The sequence below is a fragment of the Leopardus geoffroyi genome, chromosome B1, assembly GCF_018350155.1.
Source record: "Leopardus geoffroyi isolate Oge1 chromosome B1, O.geoffroyi_Oge1_pat1.0, whole genome shotgun sequence".
NCBI lineage: Eukaryota > Metazoa > Chordata > Mammalia > Carnivora > Felidae > Leopardus > Leopardus geoffroyi.
This window is the reverse complement of record NC_059327.1, coordinates 148251534-148271099: the sequence shown is the minus strand read 5'-3', so window position 1 is coordinate 148271099 and position 19566 is coordinate 148251534. Positions and strand designations below refer to the sequence as shown.

General features: G+C 38.5%; 1 protein-coding gene across 2 annotated transcripts; it reads right to left on the bottom strand.

Moving 5' to 3' along the window:
* Window positions 1-5142: 5142 nt before the first annotated feature.
* On the bottom strand, window positions 5143-19097 carry GRSF1 (G-rich RNA sequence binding factor 1). 2 transcript variants are annotated; one of them, XM_045473810.1, is made up of 10 exons: window positions 18601-19097; window positions 15982-16138; window positions 14535-14690; window positions 14037-14180; window positions 13200-13335; window positions 10870-11051; window positions 9568-9689; window positions 8263-8398; window positions 7579-7654; window positions 5143-6525 (listed from the first exon to the last, which is right to left on the bottom strand). In XM_045473810.1, exons 1-9 carry the CDS (start codon window positions 18952-18954, stop codon window positions 7605-7607), a joined length of 1437 nt encoding a protein of 478 aa, XP_045329766.1. In that variant the 5' UTR covers window positions 18955-19097; the 3' UTR covers window positions 5143-6525; window positions 7579-7604. The 2 variants fall into 2 exon arrangements, with proteins under 2 accessions (XP_045329766.1, XP_045329767.1); XM_045473811.1 differs by lacking the exon at window positions 18601-19097 and adding an exon at window positions 18308-18505.
* Window positions 19098-19566: the final 469 nt, after the last annotated feature.

The window sequence follows — 19566 nt, the reverse complement described above, 5'->3', positions numbered from 1 at the left end:
TGGAATTACAGCCAGCCTACCAGAAATTGTGAATAACTCAGTTTCTCTTTAACTCTTGGTCTTTATTCCCTAATGTCACTGTCACGTGGCAGAAAGGTTGAGAGCCTCTTTAGTTCAGTTAGAACCAGTTATGTTTTGCAATCACGGGTCTTTGAATATACTTGTGAAATTTCACCTGTGGACTTCAAATTCAATCTGGATCATTTGGAAGGCGGCTTCTTAAATGTATCTTGGTGATCCTTGTGAGTTTCACTAGGTCCATCCATATTCCAATCCACCTTGGCTTCATGCCTTGTTACCAGGTACTTTCAAAATCATTTCACTAGGATGTCCTAATTGTGACACAAAACCTAGAAGCCATACAAGGGGAGATTTAAGAATTGCACCACATAATAATAATTTTTGTTTTTTTAAAAAAGTAAGCTTCAAGCCCAGCATGGAGCCCAATGAGGGGCTTGAACTCATGATCCTGAGATCAAGGCCTGAGCTGAGATCAAGAGTTGGATGCTTAACTGACTGAACCACCCAAGCGCCCCCATAAAAATAATTTCTACCATGATAAGCAACCAAAATGACAAAGTGCCAGAGGGAAAGGTATTCATAGAGTTAGCTCCTTGCAAGAATTAAGGGCTCCATGAGGCGCCTGGGTGGCTCAGTAGGTTAAGCGTCTGACTTCAGCTCAGGTTACGATCTCACGCTCCATGAGTTTGAGCCCCGCGTCGGGCTCTGTGCTGACAGCTCAGAGCCTGGAGGCTGCTTCAGATTCTGTGTCTCCCCCTCTCTCTGCCCTTCCCCTGCTCATGCTCTCTGTCTCAAAAATAAATAAAAACATTAAAAGAAAAAAAAAGAAGAAGAAGAAGAAGGGCTCCTTTTAAGAAAAAACCCAAACACAATATAAAAACACAAAAAGGCAATCAGCAAAATTCAGTTTGTGGAAACCTCTATAAATAAATCTTGTTTCTTCAAATAAGGGCAAAAGTAATGGATGGGGAAACATGGATTCAAAGAAAATAGGCACTTCATCTTCATTAGAAGATATTTGTATGGCCAATAAACATGAAAAATGCTCAACATCTCATGAACAGCAAGTTAAAACCACAACCAAGATACCACTACACACAGAATGGCTAAAATTACAAGCTGGCACCAAACAATGAGGATGTGGGCCTACTGGAACTCTCATATTGTTGGTCTATATAAAATAGGATGACCACTTTGGAAAAAGGTATGTCAATTTCTAGTAAAATTAAAAAGATAATCAATCGTACAATTTAGGATATTCTACTACTGAAAAGAAAGATTAAAACATAGATCCACAAAAAGGCTTGCACAAGAATGTTCATAGCACTTTATTCATAAGAGCCAAAAACTAGAAACAGCCCATTGTCCACCACTTGTTCAGCTAAGTGAAAGGTTAAATTGTGAAATGTTCATACAATGGAATACTACTCAGCAATGAAAAGGAACAAAGAGCTGAAACATATTAATGAAATCTCAAAACATGCTGAGTGAAAATTTACACAGGAATACATACTGTATGACTCCATTTATATGAAGTTCTAGAATTGGCCAAACTAATCTATGGTGAAAACAAAATTCTAACAGGGAGAAAGGATGGGAGTGGTGTAGGAATTGACTGGGAAAAGGAATTTTCTGATGTGATGGAAATGCTCCATAGCTTGCTAGGGGTTTGTGTTACACAATTGTACATTAACACTCATCAAGTGGAAGGTACACTTAACATTTGTTCACTTCACTGTAAATTTTACTTCAAGAAAAAACCCTAATTAACAGTATGTATTCCAAAAAGCTTAAGATCAAGCTTAAGATCAATGCTTAAGATCAATCAAAGCTTAAGATCAATGTCTGCAACTTTGACATCTATAAAGAAAAAAAGATAGCTTGATGAATATACAGATATAAAGTGAGGAAGAGAATAAGACAAAATATTATTAGGTGTAGGTATAGGTATATGTATAATTCAACTTTTCTATATGCTTGAAATTTTTTATTAAAAAATATTACAGGCCGGGCGCCTGGGTGGCTCAGTCACTTAAGGTCCAACTTCAGCTCAGGTCATGATCTCACAGTTTGTGAGTTCGAGCCCCGTGTCAGGCTCTGTGTTGACAGCTCGGAGCCTGGAGCCTGCTTCGGATTCTGTGTCTTCTCCTGTCTCTGCCCCTCCCATGCTCATGCTCTGTCTCTCTCTCTGTGTCTCTCAATAATAAATAAACATTAAAAAAATTTTTTTTTAATAATAATAAAAATATTACAGGGGAAAGTCATAACCAACTGCAGAGTGTGGACTGTTGTTTAGATCCTGATTCAAATCAACTTTTCAAAACATTATTTTTCAGATATTTGTGATAAGAAATTAGTATTTTTAGGAATGGTGGTATTATTTTAAAGTCCTTTTTAAAGAAAATATATATACTGAAATATATTTAGATAAAATGATGCCATGTCTTGGATCTGCTTTAAGATTAATATGAAGAGAATAAGTAGATGGAGATTTTAAGAGAAAAAAAAGACAATTCACGGAAAAGGAAATCCCACAAGTCTTAAACATGAAACGCCACCTCACAGAAGAATACCATTGTGTTTTGGGTTTTTTTTTTAACCTCTCAAGATTGGCCAAGAATCGACTGCTAATATGCTGTGTTAATGAGGCTATGGGAAAATGGGCACTTGCATTGCTGGTGCAAACTAAGAAAAAACAAATTATAGACATAAGTTTAATTGTAGATCTAAATTACAAGTGCACATACTCTGACCATTTATCCTAGAGAAATTTATGTATGTACAAAATGACATAAGTTTATTACAAGGTAATTCATTTCAGCATTACAGTAGCAAAAGATTGCAATTTTCCTGTTCACCAGTAAGGGACAGGTTAAATTATGTACATCCATACTGTACATTTTAAAAAATGAGAGGATTTTATATATGGATATAAAATGATCTTTAGCATGTATTAAATGGAAAAAAATGGCACAGAACAGCATGTATAGTATACTATAAATTTATATTTTTAAAATGAAAATATCTATTAATATTTGCTTATCTACACAGTAAATATCACTGGATGTTTACACTAGAAACTGATGGCAGGGTTGCCTGAGAAGGGGATCTATGTAGCTGAAGAACAGGATGGGAGGGAGCTTCACTGTTTACCCTTTCATATCTCTTGATTTTATTTCATTCAAAAAATAAAATATAAACAATTTACAAATTACCCCACCATTTATTTTCATATCATACAGATTTAAGAACCAAACTAAACCTTCCTATATATATCCCTGTCCTAAAATCCAGTAAGAAAACCACCTAACTAAAATACTGGGCGGCAAACCAAAACAAAGGCGTCTCACCAAAGGCAATATGAAGATGTAAATAAACACATAAAAAGATGCTGACCATCTTAGGTCATCAAGGAATTGTAAGCTAAAACAAGAGAACCAGCGCACATCTATTAGAATAGCTCAAATCCAAAGCAGTGACAACACCAAATGCTGATAAGAACAAATTGCTGCAGGAACTCACATTCATTGCTAGTGGAAATGCAAAATGGCACAGCCACCTAGGAAGAGTTTGGCAGTTTCTTCCAAACCTAAACATAGTCCTACCATATGATCCAGCAATCATACTCCTGGGTATTTACCCAAATGAGCTGAAATCTTATGTACACACAAAAACCTACACATGAATGTTTATAGCAGCTTTATTCCCTTCCTACTAACTTCAGAGATTCTCTTCTAATCTGCTGAATTGAGGGAAAATGTATTCCTACTACATTACAGCAATTTTTTTCAAAGCCCCTGGAACTTACGCCTGCCTCTACTTTACTGTCGATAAACCATTCTACTCCATAATAAGGTCCTGCCAATTGAATGTGAACCTTTTCACATAATTTAGGGGAAACTCTTAGAACAATGGAATGTTAGTGAATAGAATGTAACTCAAAAAAAAACCTCGCCAAGTGAGAATCTGCTAAGGGACTGTTTATGGCAGAGGATGCCAATAGGGCATGTTGATTAATAATGAGCAAGGCCATTGCCTCAAAAGGGCATGTGGTTGTAAGTGGCCTTCTCCTGCTTCCTCCTCCCTACACCACAGAGACTTCCAGTCCACAGTGGACAGTCTCCTTTCCTACCTGGCAGAAGCCTTATTCGACCAGGCAGAAGGACAAACACTTTGGGACACTGCTTCATTCTCTCATATCAGCGAGTGTATCAATCAGATCATGATCTTTAGCCATCTCCTCCTGGGTGTCTACACAGAGTTCCCTCCTGCAATTCTAGTAGCTATCTAAAGCAGGATGGGTAACCTGGCCATATCCAAACCTGCTATTTTTATAGCTTTACTACAAAAGAGATTATAAAGACACAAAAGGACCCAAGCAGAAGGGCGAAATTCACTGTCATTACTTCTTTTCAATAGCTAATAATAATACAAAATCCAGTCTTGTCAAAGTTCAGGAGAGAGAAATATGTCTTTTGATTGGATGGAATAAAAGATTACTCTTAATCTATTATGTGCTTTTCTTCCCCTTCCAGTAACTACATTTGCCGTCTCAGCAATCATTCGTTTACTAGCCTAAATTACAAGCTATCACCTATTCAAGGAAGGAGTATAGTAAAGTGTCTGAATTTATAAAATGACTTCCCAAGAACGGCCACCTTTTGTACGCAGTACTCAGTCATTAGTGTGGGAAGATACACCCCTTCATGCTTACCCACCACATAAGCTTTGCTCTCATTCTTTTCCTAGAGATGTGCAAATGAAAATTCATTGGCTTTAAAATATTTGCAAATGAATTTCTCACCAACCCCAATCCCAACAGTTCCTACAGATTTTTTTCATGGCAAATTAGATACCTACTGCTAAACAGAGAGAAAAGATCATATTGTAATAGATCACTCCACTATAGACACCAGTTCTGATAGCCTGATACACTCAACCATATATGAAAACACATTTCTATTTAAGTAGTAATACTGAAGATGTTAAGATGGTTACTTCAAGCTCATATGATAAAAACACAAATGAAAATTAACAATGTCTTCTTACACTATACCACGACTTGATGTAACAAAAAATATATTTGGTTGATACACACACTCCAAAATAAATACTCTTACGTAATCTGCAGCCTGAAACAAGCCTTCATTTATTGACTACTTACAGTACAGTGATTTCATATCTTAGCTGGTAATCAAATATGGTTATGTATTAGGTGAGAGAAGGCATCATCTCTCTTCCAGATATCACCTCTCAGAAATCTGGGCTAATTCAATTTTAAGAACTAGAATTGTATCTCCTGGTAACTATGTGGCAGTCGTCACCCTGAGAACAGGAACAAGGCAAAGAAAGTATACAGGACTTTGTTTCTCCTACACAGGTGCACAGAAAGTTAGTTTATTAACGACTACATTTTGAAGCCAGCCATTTTGATCCAGTATTTAAATAACAAGCTGTTTAATATTAAGCAGAAGGTACTGTCACAATGTGACAGAAGTACAGCTTTATCCATAAACCCTTCACACAATTATACATTAAATGCTATTTTTATTTAAGCAAGGCACCCCTACTTGTTCTAAAATATGGGATATGCTATCCCACTGAAAAAGCAAATGAGGAGACACATTTTTTTCCTCTAGGGAGCTGGTTTAAATTCAAGTGAAGCCATTAATGTCCTCACCAGTCAGGACTGTTCTCTCACATGTCACTTCACAGTTTTGAGACTAACACACACCTTATGATTTACCCAAAATCAAAAAACGTTGGGGGTGGGTGTTCAGTGAACTTTTAAGTTGAGACTAGAATTCTCTCCTTTAGTATTACAGGCACCAATGTCAAATGCCTTTAGCACAAGGCGTAGAAAGGCAAAACATTTCTAAAGACCTAAAACTGCCAAATTGTTGTCATTTACACTCACTAACCTGTGGTACTTATTTTTTGTTTTGATTCTTTCTTTTAAATTTCTACCCCTACCTAAGTAATCTAATACACCTAAAATTATAACTACTCTGCCAAACCATAATGGTTTGAAGGTCTGAAACCTTTCCTTGCTTTGGTGATTATTTGGTTAAAATAAATCAGCATTTCATTCCAGAGAAGTTTTACAATCAGAGCTCTTAATTCATAGGCAAAAAGACAAAACCTCCAACAGATCATCTGCAAAATGGGAGGAAGATTTTCAAGGACAGTGCTGAAAAAAAATATGTAGTCTTTATACTGGGTAACATAACTTCTATGAAAAGAAAGTGTTTAATCGTATAAAATAAAAACCAGATTTTTAAATCAGATCCTGAAGATTAAACAAAAATTTAAATTTGTGGTTTATTTCATAATTCCAAACTGAAACTTTCCTTTTCCTTTCTAAATAGTCCACTATGTAATTTGTCTTATAAGTAATTAACCCAAAACCCCCAAATCCTTTCTCTAGCAGTTGCTGCTACAAAACTGGAACTTTATACTCCACGTCCAGGAAAGATGTGCAAATGAAATGCTTCCTGTTTCATCCTGAAAATAAAATGAAAAATGTTGGACATTTACTCACAATGAAAAAGTGTTGCCCAAACAAACAAACAAAAAAAAAGCGTTGCCATATCATACCCATTCCCAGACCATTTAAAATGATCAATTCTTTTCTTTCTGGTTTAGTGCAAGTCCATTTGGTGACAAATCCATTAAGTTAAGGACAATTATTAGGCATTAGTGTTTACAGCCTGGTATGAAGACAGTAGATCTTCACAATTAAGCACAAAATACATTTAACATGGATTTAACTAATATCTAACATCACAAGATTGTGGGACTTAATATTCAAAAATAGCCTATGACAACTATAGTAAAGAAATGCTCCATGTATTTCCAAGAAATCATTCTAGTTAACAGTCTCAAATGTACCACTATATACAAAAAAAATGATTATAATACATTAAAAGATTTTAGGGGGAAATAAAAGATACCACATAACATTTAGTCAAGGGAGGGGACATCAAAACATTTAGATTTGTCATAGGTTAACTACGAAATCATGTACTTCCTAGGACAACCATTTTCATAACACTTTTTTAGGAAAAGAGACAGTGTTACATTAAGTGAACATAACAATGTACACCCCAATTTCAGAAGAATCATTTTAAACATCTTAATATCTTGGAAACTGAGAAAATATGTTTAAATTTTATAGGAAGAAAAACTAACGTAAGCACATTTTCAGTGTGATATAATTAATAGGTATTAAAGGTAAAAATTAATTTTAGGCGAGCACTGGGTGTTGTACGGAAGCCAATTTGACAATAAATTTCATAAATTAAAAAATAAATAAATAAATAGGTAAGTCCAGAAAAAAAAATAATAAAAATAAAATCATTAAAAAAAAAATTAATTTTAGGCACATAGATTCATGAATATTAGGAATGATGCCAAAAGATTCTTTGTGATGCTCAATATCATGATTAGTTTGATCTTCATTAAAAAAAAAAAAATGGTTTCCACCATATTATAAATGAGTTAATGCTTAATTTATCAACTGAAAATAATTCCCACAATTGTACATTTTAAATTTACCTTATTATCTGGAGTCCCTGGAAGTCTTATTTTCCCTTTGGACATGAATTCAGGAACAATTCAATATACCTATGGTCTGAGAATGACAAAAAAAGATTCATTTTAAGAAACTGAAGAGGAAGGGGTGCCTGGGTGGCTTAGTCAGTTAAGCGTCTGACTTTGGCTGAGGGGTCATGAACTCAGGGGTTCATGGGTTCCAGTCCCCTGTAAGGCTCCATGCTGACAGTATGGAGCCTGCTTGACTCACTCTCTCTCTCTCTCTCTCTCTCTCTCTCTCTGCCCCTTCCCAACTCGTGCTTTCACTCTCAAAATAAACTTCAAAAAATAAAATCAAAATAAAAAAAAAATAAAGCTTTTAAAAAGGGAGAAACAATACTGCAGCCATTTTCTCATAGTTCAGACAGCAACTCAAACCCTTTGTCCTTACTTTTCCTAATTAAAAACAAAAATAAAATCTAAAAAACAAGCAAAAAAAACCCTAACTCTGTATAGAAATATGCAGAATTAGCAAACAAATGCTTTTCATTACAATATAGTGTTTTGCCCTTTTTACATTTAATTTAGTAGTATTAACAGAGCAAGTTTACCCAAGTAAAAAGTCTAGGTAAACTCAAAATACAGAAAGGCATTTGTAAGCAAAGACAGACATCCAAAATGACAATGGAAACCATGAGCAGCACTTACGAACATGGGACCGATCCTTGAGCATAGCTGCAACAGCATCCTCATGGGTATCGAAGTGCACATCGGCTTCTCCAGTGGCCTTCCCATTGGAACTGTATTCCATGGTGATCCTAACAGGCTTCAGTGGAGCAAAAAACTAAACAACAAAAGAAGCCAAAAGGAACATAATGGTAGGAGGCCCAATTTCTAGAAGTCTTAAGGTTCTGCATTTTTTTCTTTCAGACTCTGATTCATACGCTCAATAAATTTGTTTTTAGGAAATCTCCTTAGGCAACAATGTAGTTACACATCTACCATCTCTTCTGGCTTTTCTGATCCTTTGGGAACTCAAGGTTACATTTCAAATATTTGTTCACTGGAAACGTAAACTATAAGTACACTACACAAAGAATACTCAAACTTTTTTATGCCAACAAGGACTATTTTTATTACTCCTCCCTAATTTATCCTTCCCTGTTTCTAAACAGCATCCATCAAATATACTTCATTTCTTAATAACTCGTTTTTACCATATTTTCATCAGACATGTACCTGTGAATCAGGTTTTTTACCAGCACTACATAAACCGCTACCACACTGAGTATGGTTATCATTTCAAACCAAAGCAACACGAATGTAATACTTTAATGAGATTGTGCAACTTCCGTCTGGTTAAAGATATGACTCCTATCGGGTTTTTTTAAAATAATGAAGACAATTTTGAGGCCCCACCACTAACTGAAGAGTCTAGGCTGGAATCTACCTTACGTATATGTCCTCAAGTTCATGAAGTCAATATGGCTATTGCTTCCTTTTGTTTTCATATACTATCTATTATAAGAGTATTTTTAAAATTCCTTTTCTCCAAGAATTAGGGAATCCTGACGAAGAAGCCTACATGGTTCTAAGCATAGGAACACTAGATTCTTGTTTAGTATATAACTGCCTTGTGACAAATTCCCTGAGTCTGTTTCCTAAACTCAAAAATGAATAAAATGAACCATTTTGGAGAAAACCCAAACTTTCCTATTTTGTTTTTTTGTCTGTGTTTATCTGTCTTTTGGTGTTTTGTTTTTTCAAACTTTCTTAATTAGAATACTAAACATATACCACATTATTTTGTATCTGTAAAATCCTCTTTATCATTATACATTTGACCTTAATAAAACCCACACTTCTCAGCCTCTACAACAATGGAGATGTCATCTTACTGTCCAAAGATAGTTCAGAAATATGGTATTTTCTTCTCTTTCCCAAATTAATATAAGTTCAATTTTAGAACTTTTGTTCAAACCTATTGAGATTGGGTATCTTACTGCCACACACGTTTATAATGTCTTGAGCATTAGCTTGGAAAGGCAATCCTCTCATGTGGACAAAATGTAGTGAAGATGGGGTTCCAAAATCAACAGCCTCTGGAAGCTTTTCGGACATCTCCTTAGGCAATTCTGGGAAGTGGAACAAAAAGCACTATCAGGAACATAAAGGCTTCTTATTAACAGATTATAATTAGGCATAATCTTTATGTCCAATTATTCAATTCTTCTTGAACCAGTAAGGAAGGGCTTTAATTTTATTAATTATTTTTTATTTTTTGAGAGAGAGAGAGAGACAGAGAGAGAGCACACATAAGCAGGGAGGGGCAGAGAGAGAGAGGGACAGAGGATCTGAAACAAGGCTCTGTGCTGAGAGCAGAGAGGCTACAACTCTGGAACCACGAGATCATGACCTGAGCTGAAGTTGGACGTTTAACCAACTGAGTCACCCAGAAGCCCCAGGAAGGGCTTTAATTTTAAAAGCAAAAATAATCTGAAATGTGTGACACCTAACAAATATCACCTGAACCCCCATGAAGATTTAGTGCAAAGATTTAGTGCCTCAAACTAATACCAGATTACAAACTACAGATTTTTCTATAAGAACAAAGAGAAGAAAAATGATCATGAGTGAAGAAATAGAGGCAACAGAAATTTGGGGGGTTATAGCCACTTAAAAAAGAATAAATATGGTAATGGGATAATCCCATAGCACCAGTTTAAAAAGGATTTATCAAACTTCAGTGTTGCTTAGTGGTCAGGAATCAGAGGAATAATTAAATACAGAGGCAAACAAAACTCTTTAATTCAGTCAACATTTCTGCTCTCTACCCACATCTTTTCTCATCTTTGTTTATTTAAATTTATTTATTTTGAGAGAGCACGAGCAGGGGAGGGGTGGGGGGAGACTCTGTCTTAAGCTGGCTCCACGCTACCAGCGCAGAGCCCAACACAGGGCTCGAACTGACAAACCATGAGATCATGACCTGAACCAAAACCAAGAGTCAGACACTTAACTGACTGAGTCATCCAGGCACCCCTCACCTGTAAATGTTGACATTTTACTTCCTTTTATATTTGTGCCACCCAGCTTTTTATACAGAATCTACAAAAATGATTAAATAAAAAAACTTTATGAAATAATTAAGCCCTGCTGCACATATTCAAAGTACATACTACACTCAAAGACCGATAAATCTTCAACTCAATTCCTTGGTCCTATAATCTAATCATTTCATACAACATGTTCATAAAAAATATTTTAGTATCACAGGACAGATTCATTAAATCTCAACAGGATGCAGGCCCTTACCTATTTCCTTCTCACTTTCGAAAGCTGTCATGGGTCGAATATCCTCATTTACTTCATGTTCTTCAAAGACCATTTCTGGCTCAGTTATATACTTAGCAGTAGGAGATGTCATTTTCTTTCCCTTATGAGAACCAACATGTGTTCGGACTTCATTTCTTCTGCTTGGAAATATCTCTATGTATCTATGTCAAAGCAAAAGTAAACAGGCACAAGCAATGCAAAGTAACTTTAGACTGAACTCGTTTAAAATAATACATACATATATATTTCCAACACAAAGGTGTTATGAAACACAAGTGATGGAGGAAAAGTAAGATAAGATATAGATATTAGCCCATGAAAAGTACTCTCAACAGAACAGGTCACTGATTCAATCTTTCTCACATCCCTGCCAAGATAACGGCTTTCTTCATATACATTTTAACAGTATTTTCTTTCTTTTTTAAAAAAATTTTTTAATGTTTATCTAGTTTTTATATTTTTAATGTTTATTTTTGAGAGAGAGAGACAGAGCATGAGTGGGGGAGGTATAGAGAGAGGAATGCACAACATCTGCAGTAGGCTCCAGGCTCTGAGGTGTCAGCACAGAGCCTGATGCAGGGCTTGAACTCACGAATCCTGAGATCATAACCTAAGCTGAAGTCAGATGCTTAACCAACTGAGCCACCCAGGCACCCTTTAACAGTATTTTCTATTCTGTCTTGCTTCATGAGGACAACTATGCAAAGATTAATTGTGTGTATGAAAATAATCTGGTAAGAAAGGTTTTGTTTTTTATAGTTGATTATCAATCTCTTGAAGCCTCACAAGTCAATTCTGTGAAAATTAATGATATCTGTATAAGATATTAAAAATCAGGGGCGCCTGGGTAACTCAGCTGGTTAAGTGTCCAACTCTTGATTTTTGGCTCAGGTCATGATCTCATGGTCATGTGATCGAGCCCTGTGTTGGGCTCTGTGCTGACCGTGGAGCCTGCCTAGGATTCTCTCTCGGCCCCTCTTCCAATCGCACTCTCTCTCTCAAAATAAATGTTATTTTTTAAAAAATTCACAGTATATGAGGAGTTAACTTCCCCCAGAACGACACCAAGATGTCAATGAGGATTCATGAACTAAATGTCAATTCTGACTTGCTATCTACTTGGCAGTGGGATTATCTATTAAATCCAAGCTTCTGGAACCAGCTTGTTTTTTTGTGTGTTTTTTTTTTCCCTCAAGACTGCTTTTCCAAATTAAGTTATCAAGATTGAATTGCAAAAATCATTTGTATTTACAGATCCATAACTATTAGATAGGCACCACTTCTTAATTGAAGAGATTTATACACTGCCATAACATTACCACATAAAAACATTGATGTATTTGTCCTAAGACATACAAGAAAACATGAAAACTACTGAAAGAAAATGGGGGGAGAGGGTATTTTTGCATACATATTTTTATCTAAAAATTTAATAAAGACCTTTGAATCAATTCTATACAAAGATCCTGAAATACACAACTTTAAAATGGCTTTTCTTTTTTTTTTTTAAACCTCAAAGCAGCCAAATAAAACAGCCAGAAAGCAGTAAAATAGCAATCTAAAATTTGACACTTTTGAGTACTCCTCTAACTTTGACACAAATGAACCCATCCATCATATGCATTCTAATGTGATGTAATATGCAGTATACAAAAACACCTATATTGTATCCATATCAAAATGTTAACCTGAATCAAGAATCAAGACTTTGCCTTTAACTTCCAGTTTTCAGGAAATAAGAGAGGATACAAAGAAACTAGTGACACAATGAAGAAGCAATAAGATCAATATAAAACACGAGACACTGTACAGGACGACTGATTCAGTTTATTCAAGTTAGTTCAAGTTAGTTGCATTTAAAAAGGGGAAGAGAATAAAATAAATAAATAAATAAAGGAGAAGGGAACTTGCCCTAGTTTAAGAGAACTGGAGACATAACAATCAAAATGCACCTTGTGAACCATGTTTAGATTCCGGCACCCAAAAAAAAAAAAAACAAAACACCAACTCAGACATTTTTGGTACAATTAGGAAAGTGATTATGGCCTGGCATTAGATAATAAATTACTGCTAATTTTGTTAGATGTGATAATACTTAGATCACATAAGAAAATGCTTTTTAAAGATGCCTACTGAAAAAAACAGATATAATAAATGTTAATAATTTGTTAATCCTAAGTGTCAGGCATTTGTATGTCATCATGCTATCCTCTCTGCTGTTTAGATAATTTTACAGTTCTATCACAGCGCATTCATCAAAATGACCCAATGTATGATACTTCCACATTATTAGAATCTGCTTCACTTACCGGTTACCAATTTCTTCCCTGTGTTTCAAGAGGGCTTGGTTGGCCATTTCTGGTTCTTCAAACTGCACATAGGCTTCTCCTGTTTTTCTTCTCCCTCTGTAGTCCATGACAAAGGTGATGTCTACTATATTCAGTCCTAGGACACCAAAAAATTATTACAAATTAATGCTGACAGGAGTCTTTTTTATCCTTAGAATATAACACATTCATTCACATACTATTAATTTTTTTGAATTTTATTATTAAAATTTTAGGTGTATTTTGCTAGTCTCTAAGCTGAATACATGCCTAATGGGAAGAAAATTATTATCCAGCTACACCTACACATCTGTATTTCCAGAATGTTTAGAATCCATGCAGTCCATCTAAAACACACAATCTCTCCTCTCTTTTTTTGCCATTAATTGTGTTGTAGGAGAAATAAGAATTTAGACTAACATGACTAATATTGGTACATTTTTTAGAGGTAAAATTAGATGACAATGCTTTTAAACCATATAAATTGTTACTGTCTTAGACAAATACAGCCACTCTTATGAGAGATTACCTTTCTCAATAGTAAAATAAACCTACATGAAATAATTTTGAAATGTGGCGTCCACCAAAGATCAGCATGATAGGTCAAAACATTTCTATAATCTATAAACATTGGTAATCTGAGTGAAGAGTTCTCCCCTAAAGAACCAAATATAACTGAATGCAGTTACCTAGGAGAAAAGGTTCATCTAAGATATAAAAGGAAACAACAGGAGGAAAAAACAAGGCATGAACATAATGTAACTGATATACTGATATAAACATGATATAATTCATAAACATGATATAACTGAAAAGCACCTGCAAAGAAGTCTACAATGTCTTTTTCATTGCAACTATAAGGAAGTCCTCTCAAACGAACCACACCATCATTTACCGCAGGTGAAGATTTGACCTGCAGGCTCTTCATTAAGGCGTCCACATCTTCATTGTTTATCTCATAAACTGCAATGTAAAAGCACAAAAAGTACGCAAATTTACATAACAGAAGAAGACATTAAAAAAAAAATCACACTTGTTGGGTCATCCAAGAATTTTAAAATAACAAATGATATTTATTGACTATTTACTGTGTGCCAGCTGTGACTTAAACATCCCATCTTGTGAGGTAAACTTGGTCAACATCCTCATTTTATAAATAAGAAACTGAGATTATCTCTGTGCTTCATTTTCACAGCCTACAAAAGGGTATATTCCTAACATCTAACTACTTCATTATTGCTAAGGATCAAATGAACTGCCTTAGACAGTATAGGCTAACGTACTGATCGCAAAAAGCCAGAACGTGACTTCACGTACCTTCCACATACCGCTGTCCCATGTACATGCGATGCTTTTCTAAGGCTTTTTGCACATCCTGCTCTGACTCCATTTCAATTAAGGCATCACCCCTTCGTTTCCCATCTCTATTTAAGAGGAAGTGTATTCCATTCTCACCATTACGAATTCTGCAGTCTGGAAGTATGTGAGTAAAATCAAAACCAGAAATCAAACTTTTACTTCAATTATAAAAGTCACTAGAATGCAATCTTCCAATTCCAACAACAAAACAAAGCATGAACCAAAATGCCTATCATATTCCTTACAGAAACCCCCATCACTGAAGGCGTCCGAATGCTAATAAAGTGGATGTCTGGAAGATGTTCCACTTGAAAAGGACAGCAAACCTTAACATATAAGCTTATAATCTCCTGATCATTACAACAGCAAACAAGCTCAACACAGAACAAATTATGCCCTTCCCAATGCTTCTACAATCAGTTTCAAATCACTTAAAAAATTAAAATATGATTAGATTTATATAGAAGTGTTTTCTTTCGTTACAATCGTTAACTATAAGAACTCTAAAATGATGTAAGAATAATGTTGTTACCATAATTGATTGTGCCCCCTTTTCATTACCAAGGAAAAGATCCCCATGCTGCATACTTATAATGGCAAGTAGTTGAAGATGTAACTGGCTTCATAAAATACTTGACCCACTCAATGTTATGCACATGAAAGTACACAATATATTATTATATGATTTTATAACATTTAAGGTGGCATCTTCTAAAGGTCTTTTAAGAGGAATATTAAAAATCACAGTCAGATACAGAACTTAAAAACTAACTGTAGGTATGTAAACATTCCAAAAATGTTATTAAGGAAATTATATCGCTTGACACTAAGTGATCCTGTATTCTAAATGTATGTGTTACATATAAAGAGCTACCGTTAACAGGTTTTGCTTTTTGAACTTCAGAGAAAACCGGTTTCTACCATGTAGTTTGAACACCACATTTCTTAGTTGCATTTAAAGTCTTTAAACCTGGGGCGCCTGGGTGGCTCGGTCGGTTAAGCATCCGACTTCGGCTCAGGTCATGATCTCACGGTCCGTGAGTTCGAGCCCCACATCTGGCTTTGTGCTGATGGCTCAGAGCCTGGAGCCTGTTTCCGATTCTGTGTCTCCCTCTCTCTCTGCCCCTCCCCTGTTCATGCTCTGTCTCTCTCTGTCTCAAAAATAAATAAATGTTAAAAAAAAAAAAAATTTTTTTTTTTTAAAAATAAAGTCTTTAAACCTGGCATATGCCACAAATGGTACACATGGTGTTACTTGGTATGATATGAAACCAGTCAGAACTAGGCAATTCCCAAATATCAAATAAGACGTCTATAGCATAGCTTAACTTGGGTTTTGTGAGACTACCTGTCTGAGTAAAAAACTCAGACAAAATTACATATTTCAAACATACATAAAATATACCTGAGAAAAAGTTAACCACATCTTCTATAGTGCACGACCACGGCAATCCTTGAGCTCGAATGAGATAAACATCATCCACTTCTTCTCCTAACTTGGACGAAGCCAATTCATACTCAGGGAGAGGGGGAAGGTCTTCCAGGTAGGTCGTTTTGGACTCCTTCCAAGAAAAATGGAAAAATGTAAAAATACTTCTCTGACAACCTACTTAGAAATTGTTTATTCCTGCAAACTAACACTCCGAATGTTATTCTTAGGAGACAGTTACTATTTCAGAGGCAAGAAATAAACTTCCCCAATCTAACCCATCCTATTTTGGTTAAATTGTATACTCTAAAGCAACATGCAGGTATATCCCAGTGATTTGGCAGGACATAAATTTTATTCTGGGCTTGTTTTTAAATTCATCAGCCCCAATAACAATAGTATTTTAGTTAAGGGAGGACAAGAAGAGTCCCTTCAATCTGACAAATACAAGTGCCTCCTACTCACCATGTGCCATGTTAGGCCCTCATCTCAAAAAGCTTACCATCTAAACTAAGACAAGCATTACAAGACAAGATGCTTTAAGTGCTGTAATTAAGATATAAGATTATTAGAGGAATTCAAAACAGAGCATTAACAGAAGAATCAAGACATAATATACGACGGGCCTTGAAAGGACAGAATTTTGACAGCCGTATATAAAAGATAGGGCATTCCAGTTTGAGAGGTGAGGGGAAGAAGCAGCATGAACAACAGTCCATTTGCAAACCTGCAATAATCCCATTTGGCTAAACTGCAAGGGACAATTAGGAGCCAAAGAAGATGAGCTGGCAAAAGGAACTTGGTACATATAGCAGAGGCACCTGAGTGTCAAGCTCAGTGTGTTCCCTTAACCTGGTAGGCAAAGGGGAGTTAATAAAAGATAGGACTGGGTAAAACAAGACAGCAGGAGGCGTGTAAAGATTAATCTGTCAAATGGCAAATCCGACCAACTGAATAAGGGAAAGATCATAAAAGGTGACAGTAGTAGTATAAGGTGACAGAAACCTGAGACATACCCAAAGAACTCTATTTTACAATACTAAGCAAACGCTGGAATTTAATAAGATTCCAATAAGCACTATAACCATAACCAGGAACGACAACTGAAATTTTAAGACTTGCACTCTACTGGCCTAAGGAAAGAGATTCCTTTGGACCATCCCACGTTTACAATAAGACTTACGTCTAACTGCAAGAAGTAATGATAAATGTAAACCTCTAGCAGAAGTCTCTTACATACTTAATAAAAATGCAACAAGCACAATTATCAACGTGGAAAGACAACTCAGGTTTTAAGACAAGTGACTTGCACTCTATAGGGCTAAGGAGATACTTCACTCCTCTGTATGTTCTCATTTTCATGAAGACTTACATAGAATTTTAAGAAGTCAATGATAAATGTAAGCACAGTGTGCAACAACACTAGTAAAGGCTCAACAGATACTATAGTCAATTTCACAGAAAAATAATCAAGAGAGTAGCCAGCTAGCAAAGGCTTATTAGAGATAGTTTGTGTTTTTTAATAACGGCAACATTCCCCATTTTCCCAGAATTCCACAAGCATCACAAGCTTTTACGAAAAGGGCAGCACAAAGTACTGGGCCAGGATTCAAATCCATTAGCTCAGCCACTGGCAGACAGAAGCCATGCTGATTAGCCTCCCAGTTTCCCTTAAGTTCAAGGAGAAGCACAAACTGAATTAGATAAATATGATCCAAGGTATCAGGAGTGGGTAGTCAAAACGTGTGCTGATATTTCCCAGACGCCACGTTAACAAGCAGAAAAGAAAGCTTCCTACAAGGCACAAAATATTTGCAATCCGAGTTGTTAAAGGACACACACTGACTTTAAAAAAGAAAACACTGTAGCCTCCCTCCTGGGTCCCCAAGTCGTGGCTTTACCCCTAAGCGTCCCCTCTTCCAGGTCCCCTCCCCCAATATTTCAGTCTCCACACCGTCCTCCCGTCGACGGCGACCCATGGTCCCAAAGGACCTTCGGCTAGAGGAGGTGAAGTGCAGAGGTGACCTTCAGTAAACTGGGGCAGCCCGCCTTTCCCCAGGGACACGAGGGAGAGGGGAGCGCTGGCGACGAGGCTCCTTCCCCACGAACCCAGCCCACGTAACTCTGTGCGTGAACCTCCCCATCAGCAGGCTGCGAGGCGCACCAGGGCCGCCTAGGCCTAGTGCTCTGACTGCACGGAAACTCCCAACCCTCCGCGGGTCCAGCCTCCCAACTTCACCACCAGCGGGCGGAGAGCGACAGGGATGCGGGGTGGGGGCATCAACAGCCTCACAAAACCTACCATGGGTCGGCGGGAAACAAGGCCTCAACATTCACCCCTAGCCACACTTACACTGCCCAACCGACCAGAGACTCGAGAGAACAAAACAAGGAGAAAACCCGAGGCCTGGGAGAGCGTCCCTTGTTCTGGGGCCCAATAGGAGGACTGGGCGGGCGGGGGTAAGGGGGGGAGGGTGCGCGGCGCGTGCCGCGGATCCCCGGGCGTGCACGAGAGGCGCACGCGGAGGGGCGCGGGAGCGCGTGCGCGCGGCCGGGAAAGGGTCCCGCGCGCGGCCCCTCGCTGCGCCCACCTACCTGGCTGTAGCTCCGCGCGGGGCCCGCGGCCGCCGCCAGCGACTGCGGCAGCAGAGGGGCACGCAGGGCCGGGTAAGAGGCCGCGGCCGCGGCGGCGGCGGAGGCGGCCGCGGGGGGTGGCCCCGCCAGCCTCCCGGCGGGCGCAGGCCCGGTCTGGAGGCCCCGCGTGTGAGAGGCGGCGGCCGCGGCCGCCCCGAGCAGCAGCAGCAGGCGGCGACGGCCCGATACGCCCGAGGGGAAGGAGCCGGCGGCCGAGTAGAAGGGCAGGCAGGCGGCGCCGGTGCGCCGACAGCTGCTGCAGTTGCAGCCGCAGCCCCGGAGCAGCGCCCCGAGCACCCAGCGCGTCCCGGCCATGGACTCCGGAGGCGGCGCGGGGCCTGGAGGCGGCTGCGGCTGCAGCGCGAGCGGAGGGGGAGTGGAATCCAGGGCCGGGGAGGGGGTGCCAGGCACATGCGCCGCCGGCACCCGGGGCAGCAACGAGTCGGGAGGAGGCGGAGGAGAGCGCGCTGCTCCGCCCGGTCTCCGCCCTCGGGGCGGGGCTGCCGGAGGGCCGGGAGGGGCCACGGGGCCTGGGTCCGACCGCCCGGTTGTTCTTTCGTTCGATGTAAACTGAGGCCCGAAGTGGACGAGGGGAAGGCCTTCTTGCTCTGGGGAGGGCCGAGTCGTGGAACGCCAGCTTGGCGACGCCCCCGCACCGTGCCCGAAACGCGTGACGTGAGGGGCAACAGGGCCGTTTCTGGGAGGAATTGTGCTACTCTGGTTATAAAGAGGTTGGTATAATATCGGAGGAGGTTTAGTACCCCCTAAATTTGAGATCTGTGCCAAAGGCCAACTTCATTTGTTTTTTTTAAAGTTTATTTATTTATTTAGTTTGAGAAAGAGAACAGGGGAGGAGCAGAGAGCAGGAAAGAGAAGCCCAAGCAGTCTCCGCACAGTCAGAGCAGAGCCCGACTTGGGCTCAAACCC